We start from the raw sequence: 9,733 nt of genomic DNA, 5'->3' as shown, positions 1-9,733 counted from the left end.
GGATAAACATGTAGATCAATGGAATAGAATGAAGATTCCAGAAATAAGTCCATGTATCTATCAATGGTCAATTGATTTTAGAAAGGATGCCAAGATGACTCAATAGGGCAAGAAGAGCCTTTTCAACAAATGGTACTGAACAACTGGATATCCACTTGTAGGAGAATGAGTTACCTCACATCATATATAAAACTTAACTCAAAATACATCAAAGACCTAATGTAAGACTCCAAACTCTTAGAAGTTCTTTAAAAAATACTATCAAGAGAGTGAAAAGACAACCTATAGAATGGGAAAAAATATTTGCAAAGCACATACATAATAAGGAACTTGCATCTAGAATAACAAACTTTTACAACTCAATGATAAAAAGACAACCCAGTTTAGAAATAGGCAAAGCATCTAAATCGACATTTCTCCAAAGGAGATATACAAATGGACAAGACATAATCAGAAAAGTGAATAATCTGATATATAAGTGTGCTCACTACAGCAATATTTACTTAATAGCCAAAAGAAAAGGCAACCTACATACCCCAAAATAGGCGAATAATGACATAAATTATAGTACATCAAAACATTGAAATATGATATAGCCATTAAAAAGATTTATGAAATGGCAGCATAGGGGAATCAGTAAGTATGAGAGCAGTGGAGACACATGGCTTGTGTTTCAGTCCCAGTTGTACCACTTAGCAGATTCGTATTCTTGGACACATAACAGGTCTAAACTTCCCTTTTCTTCATCTGCAGTTTTTTTTTTTTTTAAAGATTTTATTTATTTATTCATGAGAGACAGAGAGAGAGAGAGAGAGAGAGGCAGAGGGAGAAGCAGGCTCCCAAGGAACAGGGAACCTGATGTGGGACTCGATCCCAGGACCCTGGGATCATGACCTGAGCCGAAGGCAGACGTTCAACCATCTGAGCCACCCAGGCGCCCCTTTCTGCAGTTTTTTTGCTAGGATTAAGGCAGTTATCTTTGTGAAGTGCTTAGCACATGGCATAGCGCATAATGAGCCCTAAATACCTGTTTGAAAAAAAAGGATTCCAGTGTGCTTTTATTAGCATGTTGACATCCTTCAAATAAAGTACCAAGTAAAGAAGGAGGATATGAAAGTACACATAAGATATTCAACAAACTTTGAATGAATGGTTAGATAAATGGGTGGGTGAATGAATGCACAGGATAAATAAATGGATGAATACAGAAATATGTAATGACATATTATAGTAGTCCATGTCATTCCTTTAGCAGGGCAGGTAATTCTGATTTGTTACTATTTCACAGTTCATATGTCTATTTTTTTAAGGATACTTTTTTTTTTTAAGATTTTGTTTATTTGAGAGAGAGAGAGAGTGAGAGAGAGCATGAGTGGGGGTGGGGTAGGGAGAGGGACAAGCAAGCTCCCCGCTGAGCAGGGAGCCCGATGCGGGGCTCGATCCCAGGACCCTGGGATCATGACCTGAGCCAAAGGCAGATGCTTAACCAACTGAGCCACCCAGGTGCCCCTTGAGGGTACTTCTTAACTTTTCATGTTCTTTTGTGTGTGTCGTGCCCAGTTCTCCTATGAGTGTCTACCAAGAAGAGGTGACATTAACCAGAAACATTCATGGATTGCAGAGAAAACAGGCCGTTTTATTTCTACTCAGACATTAGCGCTACATTCCCTGCTAGAGGCAGCCTGTGGTTTGTATGTGCTACAAGTACATATTGAACTTACTAATTTTTTAAAAATCCCCCCTTGTTGGCAATTAGCAATCAAATTCTTAATTAGCTTAAATCCACCTGGCTATTTTGCACCTAATAAATCAATTAATTCAACTCACATGGAGGGGATTGCACCTAGTGCCATATTTTAGTCATTACTGACCATCACTGTGTGTGGCTGCTGTATATACAGTGAAAACACGATATCCAAGCAGAATTTGTATTCTCCAACTGTTCTGCAGTCTGTCAGATAAGTGGAGAGTGTGGTTAGTGTTTTTAATGTAGAACGGGATTTAGCAACAGGCCTCAGAAGACCAAAACAGAAATTAGGAGTCTAGTGTACGTTTTAAACAGGTTCCCTGTTTAGGTTACAGCCTTCCAGATATGCCTGATGATGTGCAGTGTCATTCATTTCAGACTCAAATTATATGTTTCCAGTAGAAAAATGATATTATAGTCTCTGTTGTTGAAATAAAGGTTGTTGAAGAGTGGGATAGAAATTCCAGGACATGTCAAGAATGAATTCCACCCGATTATACTTTAGCCCCAAGTCTCCTGGTGGGTACACAGCTTGGGGAAAGAGGGCAAATTTAAGTCCTCATTTTAAAAGCCAACTTGAAGGACTTTCAAGTAGAGACAAGTTGCTTTCCTCCATTTAATACTATGTTTGTTTCCTGAAAGAGAAACTTCTTCGGGGCAATGGCAGTGAAGTAGCTGTGTGTGGAGAATTTTAATGATCAATATAAAATCTTTAAAAAAAATAGGTTGAGTTTTTATGCAAACACTACTGCATATCAATCTCTTAATTATTCCAGATATCTGACCTAGTGACATTAATGCTTTGAAAATAAAATCCCAGTGTCAGGGCACCTGTGTGGCTCCATCTGACTCTTGATTTTGGCTGGGGTCGTGATCTCAGGGTCCTGAGATTGAGCCCTGCATTGGGCTACATGCCGGGCATAGAGCCTGCTTAGAATTCTCTCTCCCTCTCCCTCTGCCCTTCACCCCTCCCTGCTCTCTCTCTAAAATAAATAAACGAATAAACAAATAAATAAACCCAGTGTAATCAATCTATTGAAATGTTTAGATACAGATTGAAACATACTGCTGCAGCTTAATAGTGTGTATTTCATTCACAAGTCTGAAAATATGGTTGCTGAATGACAAAATATTTCATTAACCTATTCTGATTCAGGCATGCCAATAAAGCATATGGGAACATCAGAATCAGGTCTGGGGAGGTAGGGGAGTGGGGGAGTGAGGGAAAGTCTAGTGAACCAACACCACTTCAGAGGTAATTCTTATGGTGTGCAAATTCCAGTGCCCCAAGAAGTAAAACGAAATCTCAGCTTAATCTTTTTTTCTTTGTTAAAGCTTTATTGAGATATAATTCACATATAAAATTTAGCCTTTTCAGTATACAATTCAGTAGGTTTTAGTATATTTATAGAATTGTGTAAATATCACCAATATCTATTTCTGGGACATTTTCATCACCCTAAAAAGAAACCTCCTATCAATTAACAGTTACACCCCATTTCCCCCTCCTACCATTAAGGGCTAGTCGGGGGGGGCTGATACGAGGTGTGACTGGACAGTTCATATAAATGGGATCATACATTATGTTGCCTTTCATGACTGGCTTCTTTCACTTAGTGTTATGTTTTCAAGGCTCATTCACGTTGCAACATGTGTCAGTACTTCATTCCTTTCTACTGCTGAATAATATCTCATTTCGTGGATTTACAACATTTTGTTTATCCATTCTTTAGCTGGTGCACATTTGGGTTGTTTCTATTTTTGAGCTATTATGAATAATGCTGCCATGAATATTCGTGTACAAGTTTTTATGTAGGCTTAGTTTTCAATTCTCTTGCATATATACCTAGGAGTACAATGGCTGTGTCTTATGGTAAATCTATGTTAACATTTTGAGGAAGTGCTAAAATGTTTTCTGAAGTGGCTGCCCTATTTTAGAAACCTACCAGCAATTTAATTATTGTTGCAATTTCTCCATATCCTCCCCAACATCTGTTATTATCTTTGGATTATACCCACCCTATTGGTGTGAAATAGTATCACACTGTGTTTTGATTTGCATTTCTCTAATGACAAAGGATGCTGAGGACAATTTCATATTTATCAGCCATTTGTATATCTTCTTTGAAGAAATGTTTATTCTTTTCTTTTGCCCATTTTTTGACTGGGCTGTTTCTGTTTTAATTGTTGAGCTGTAAGAGTTCTTCATATATTCTGGATATAAGTCCTTTATCAGATATGTGATTTATAAACATTTTCTCCCCTTTGGTGATTTGTCTTTTCATTTTTTTGATGGTGTCCTTTGAAGCACAAAAGATTTCATTTTGATGAAGTCAAATTTTTTTTTTTTTCTTGTCATTTGTAATTTTGGTGTCATATCTAAAAAACCATTGCCTAAATCTAAGATCCCAAGGGTTTATGTCTGTTTTCTTTTAATAGTTTTATAGTTTGAGCTCTTCCATTTATGTCTTGGACCCACTTTGAACCAATTTGTGTAAACATGAGATAAGGGTTCAACTTCATTCTCTTGTATATGGATACTCTGCTGTCCCAATACCATTTGTTGAAAAGACTGTTCTTTCCCCCATTGAATTGTCTTGGCACCCTCATCAAAAATCAATTCCATAAATGTAAGTTTTTTTCTAGACTCTCAATTCTATTTCATTGATCTATATGTTTATCCTTATGCCAATACCACACTGTCTTGATTACTACAGCTTTGCAGCAAATTTTGAAACTGAGAAGTATGAGTCCTCCAACTTTATTAGTTGCTTTTAAAATTGTTTTGGCTACTCTGGGTCCCTTGCAATTCCATATAAATTTTAGAATCAGCTTGTCAATTTCTACCAAAAAGTCTTGGTTTAATCTTAATTTATACCAACACTCAACAGTTTCTGATCCAGGGGACAGGACGTAAGTGATGAAGTCATCATTGAAGTCAGTTGCAGCCTCATGTTCTAGGTGGTCAGTTCTGGGTAGAGCGTGACCTCAGCAGCATTTACAAGAACAAAAGCAGGCTTCAGTACCTGAAGGCAGAAGAGAGCTGGCAAACCTGGGCAGAATATGAAGATCAGAGCCAAGGAATATAAAATTCAAGGTCCAGAGATCTGCTATAAGAGCAAGCGACTCTACACCTCAGGTAACCATAGCCAAAAGCACTGTCAGCCACTGCTATGTAAGCATTCAATGCATAAAAGTGATTACTGCTATAATTACTTTGTCACAGAATAACTGATATAAATGAAAGTCATATTACTAGGTTAGCCTTTCCACCAAAGCCAATTTTGTCAATAATAATAATAATAATAATAACCAATATCTGAGAAGCACTTGCCAGTTTATGATACCCAGGCACATACACAATCACAGGATCCAAACAATAACTTTCATAGTAGATGTTATATATGGTCAGTTTATAAACATTTACTAACTTCTTTTATTTTTTTAATTTTAATACTTTATTTTTAAAAATATTTATTCATTTATTGAGAGAGGGAGAGAGAGAGAGCAGGGGGATGGGCAAAGAGAGAGGAAGAGAGAGAATCTCAAGCAGACTCCCCGCTGAGCATGGAGCCTGACATGGGGCCTGATCCTAGGAACCTGAGATCATGACCTGAGCTGAAACCAAGAGCCAGATGCTTAACAAACTGAGCCACCCAGGTACCCCTCTTTTTTTTTTTTTTTTTTTTTACAGATTTTATTTTTAAGTAATCTCTACACCCAACATGGGGCTCAAACTCAAAACCCATCAGGAGTCACACTCTATACCGACTGACCCAGCCAGATGCCCCCTCACCGAAGTTCTTAATGATTGTTTTAGACACTGGGGGTAAAAAAGACAAATAAGGGGAGACCCCTCCCTTCAAAACTCAACTTAATAATGGAGATACAAACATAAAGTATATAATTATATGTGTCAACCAGTATTAAACGTGACAGTAATGGATGCTCCACTCAAATGCGCATGGGAATAATGAGGAAGAAACTCCTAGTCTGACTGGGGATATGTGTTATGTAATAGGAGGAAATAGAGAGATCAAGGTTAAACCTAGATATGACAATAATATAATCTATTGTTTTAGGCAGGGTTCTTCAGAGAAACATCAAAATAGAACAAATTATCTATCTATCTATCTATCTATCTATCTATCTATCTATCTATCTACATAATGAGATTTATTATAAGGAACTGGCTCACTCAACTATAGAGGTGTCTTAATGATGAATTGTTTTATGTGTGAAAGTGTAGCAAAGTGTATTGCTCTTCAATACATCTATAAACTCATGAGTAAAAATGCCCCAGTGCAAAACTCAGGATCTCAGGAAATAATTTCAACAGAGGAGACTTGTCCACACCAAGCTAATAGTTGCTATGTGGAAAATTACACTGATGCAGTAAGAGCCTAGAAGTACTTTACCAGGCAAAGTCTCATGGATGTTAAGGCACAGAGAGGCTCACAGATCAAATTAAAATGTTCAAACCTCATATTTTATTAAATCAATTTAAAGGATACAATGAGAATCAAGGGGAAAGAGCTGGGGTGGGTTAACACCCTCAGGATATGGTGCAAACTTCCACTCAGGATTTAGAGAGCTGGAAAGAGCATCATTCCCACCTTTACAACAGAAAAAATTGGGTAATCTGCAAAATTACTTCTTGAATGCTTCAGATAGCTCAGGTTGCAAGGCAACCAGCTAACCCAAAATACAAAAAAAAACCAGGTATGTCCAAGAAGAGATGGGTCACAAGCACTTGCTCACCCAGGGCAGATGTGAGATGCCATCCATACAATATAGTAAGAAGAATTTATTTTAGCTAAAAATGTTTACTGGACTGCTAAAGGCTGAGTGTGAGCTTGTATAAGATTCTATAATTCCTGGGCACCTGGTTGGTGCAGTTGGTTAAGTGTCCGACTCTTGGTTTGTGTTCAAGTTGTGAGATCAGGCCCCATGTTAGGCTCCACACTCAGTGTGGAGTCTGCGTGAGATTCTCTCTCCCTCTCCCTCTGCCCCCCGCTCGTGCTCCCTTTCTCAAATAAATAAATAAATCTTTTTTTTTTTAATTATATAATCCCTAGGAGCCACAGAGACAAGAAGAATTTGCACACACTTGTGAGCTTTTCTCTAAGGATCTCACTCAGTACCCACATGAAAGATTGGAGGTAGGAGAGACAGAGAAAATACAGGCCTGGGAGAGGAGAACCACCACTGCTGGAAAGACACAATGCCCAACCTAGTCCCTTTCCCCTTGAGAAATAAAAGCCAAAGTCACTGGAAAAAGAGTAATAAACCCTGTCACCTATAGGGCACCTATGCAGCTGGGAGAAATGACCAAACACACAAGCAAACAAACTTCTGCTTTTCACAGAGGGGCAGGAAAATGACCCAGAAACATAGCCTCTAAGACTGAGATTGAACCAGAAAACTCAACTCCCCAGTCCCCACCATCAGGCTAACAAGCTCTGAGTAACAAGAAAGAGCAGTTACTGCTAAGGGAAGGGCAATATCAAGAAGGGAGTTCCCTCTCTGACGTGCAGGCAAAAAGAGAAGACCTAATTCTGAGGGTGTGGGAGACACTGAGAAAAACCCTCCAGCAAACCAGCCGCCAGCCTAAGTGCAAGATAAGCTAGAAAGATTTGAAACCTGTACTGAAGGTAACTTTAGTGACAATAAAACACAAACCCAGCTCAATTCCCAACTAACTGTCTCAATACCCCACACTAAAGGGCTAGCAATAGAAAGGGCATGTCTACTTTCAGGCATGAATGCTACTTCCCACACAAGATGCTCAGTTTTCAATCAAAACTCACCACAAAGAAGCAAGCAAAAACAGCACTCTTGTTAAAAGACAAAGCAGTTAATAAATGCAGATATGACCCAGATATTGGAACTGTCAGACAAGGAACTTAACTACAATTAACATGTTAAAAACTCTAGTGTGCTGAAAGAAACAATCAAATGAAATACTAGAAATGAAAACAGAGACGAAGAATTCTTTTTGGTAGATTTGAAACATCCAAGAAAAGGAGAATAGAAATTACACAAACTGGAATACCAAGAGGAAAAAGATGTTTAAAAAAATAGAATAGACCATTCAAGAGCTATGGATCAATATCAAATTGTATAACACACTTGTAATTGGAATCCCAGTAGAACAAGTTAGAATTGGACAGAAGAAATATTTGAAGATATAATGGCAGAGAATTTTCCAAAATTAATGAAATATATCAACCTACAGATCCAAGAAGTTCAGGGAATACCAAACTAGGTAAATACAGCACCGCACACACATCATATTCAAACTAGTGAAAACACGAGATAAAGAGAAAATCTTGAAGTCAGAGAAAAAAACCAACAACATTACATAAGAATTATAGTACAGTTGACCCTTGGGCAACATGGGAGTTTTGGGCACTGACCCCCCTGTACAGTTGAAAATCCATGGATAATTTTTGGTTCCTTGAAAACTTAACTACTAATAACCTACTGTTGACTAGAAGGCTTATCAATAACATAAATGCATATTTCATAGGTTATTTGTATTATATATAATATATATTGTATTCTCATAATAAAGTAAGCTAGAGAAAAGAAAATGTTTTTTGAAAAATCATAAGGAGGAGAGAATACATTTATGGAACTGTACTGTATTTATTGAAAAAAAAAATCTGTATATAAGTGGAGCCATGCATTCAAACCCATGTTGTTCAACTGTAGAACACATTTCTAATCAGATTCTATGGAAGCCAGGAAAAAAATGGAGTGACATGTTTAAAGTTTTGAATGGATGGAAGGACCACACTATATGCATTCTGGGTTATGGTGTTCATATTTCTTGTCTTTCTGCCACATCAGCCTTCTCCACTGATGGTGTAGTTTAAGGATCAGTATCAGGTTTAAACAAAGGGTCTTAGAAGATGGAAGGTGACTAGAACAAATACATGCTTCAATGATGCAAGAAAAAGAATATAGCATGCCTGCTGAGCAACTCTTTTGGGGCAGAGGTAACACAGGACCAGAATGATATCATCAGTGAGTGGCTGATTTAATACTGGGTGCTTCAATATTGAGTGGTCAGTATTGAATATTGAATGCTTCATGTGCCTCATGTTTATTTAGTGTATTATGAATATTTTGTGCCTCTTGGTCCTTCTACCTTTCAGAGCTCCTAATACCTTTGTAATTTCCTTCATATATATCTATATACATACACACACACACATAAACACTTTTTTGGTTCTATCCTTTTTATTGTATATTCCAACTATTCTATTTTTTAAATGTCTTATAGATAACTTACTATCTATACTTAACCCATCTAATTAATTTTATCTATATCTTGCAAGCCATTTGACACACTTTGAGTTTCGTCCATCCCATTTTTTTTTCTTATCCTCCATAACAGAATTAAATATTACTGAATAATACTGCATACTCACATTGTGAAAATGCTTACTCTCAAGAAAAGTTAGAGAATCCTGAACCAAAGAAGACACATCCTCTGCTTCCTTAGGTACTGACTTTGATATCCTTATCTTGTGTCAGTTTTGTATCCACTGCCATCAAGTGCCAGGACCAAACTGCTGGATCTGGAGCAACAGAACCCAAGTCACTGCATTAAAAAAAAAAAAAAAAAACAAAACTCTAATTGATAACTGACCCCTTTGGCATAATCTGACAGCATCTCATTCCCCAAGCTGGCTGTTGCCTCCCTTATCTCATATTTTGGGTCTAGACCTTGGATATAAACCCGAAGCACCCCTGTTTCCATCTTGTCTGTTCACTTCTGCCACCTAATGTACCTCATCACCTCCCCATATTTATACAGCTACTCCTGCCACAGGGCCCGCCCCCTGTATAGGTTTCAATTTGTCAATATTAAGCTTTGAGCAAACCTTGCCCCCAGCCCATTGCCAGCAAATGTATTGTTACCATTGTTTTGCCTGTAGCAGGCAAAACTGTGTAAGGATCTCCCTCTTTCCCACT

General features: G+C 37.7%; 1 protein-coding gene across 1 annotated transcript in view; it reads right to left on the bottom strand.

The window, feature by feature from the left end:
- Positions 1-753: 753 nt before the first annotated feature.
- The window catches only part of LOC123849663 (uncharacterized), a 55,508-nt gene continuing 46,528 nt past the window's right edge, over positions 754-9,733 (bottom strand). The window contains exon 5 of the mRNA XM_054509546.2: positions 754-9,359. Coding sequence (XP_054365521.1) covers positions 9,257-9,359 — 103 coding nt within the window. The 3' untranslated portion in view covers positions 754-9,256. The remainder of the gene's footprint in view (positions 9,360-9,733) is intronic.

Source organism: Mirounga angustirostris, unplaced genomic scaffold, assembly GCF_029215605.1.
Source record: "Mirounga angustirostris isolate CCGP_5_RB_7025 unplaced genomic scaffold, mMirAng1.0.hap1 SCAF_15, whole genome shotgun sequence".
NCBI classification, from domain to species: domain Eukaryota; kingdom Metazoa; phylum Chordata; class Mammalia; order Carnivora; family Phocidae; genus Mirounga; species Mirounga angustirostris.
The sequence above is the reverse complement of the archived record's forward strand: the minus strand, read 5'-3'. Positions and strand labels throughout refer to the sequence as shown.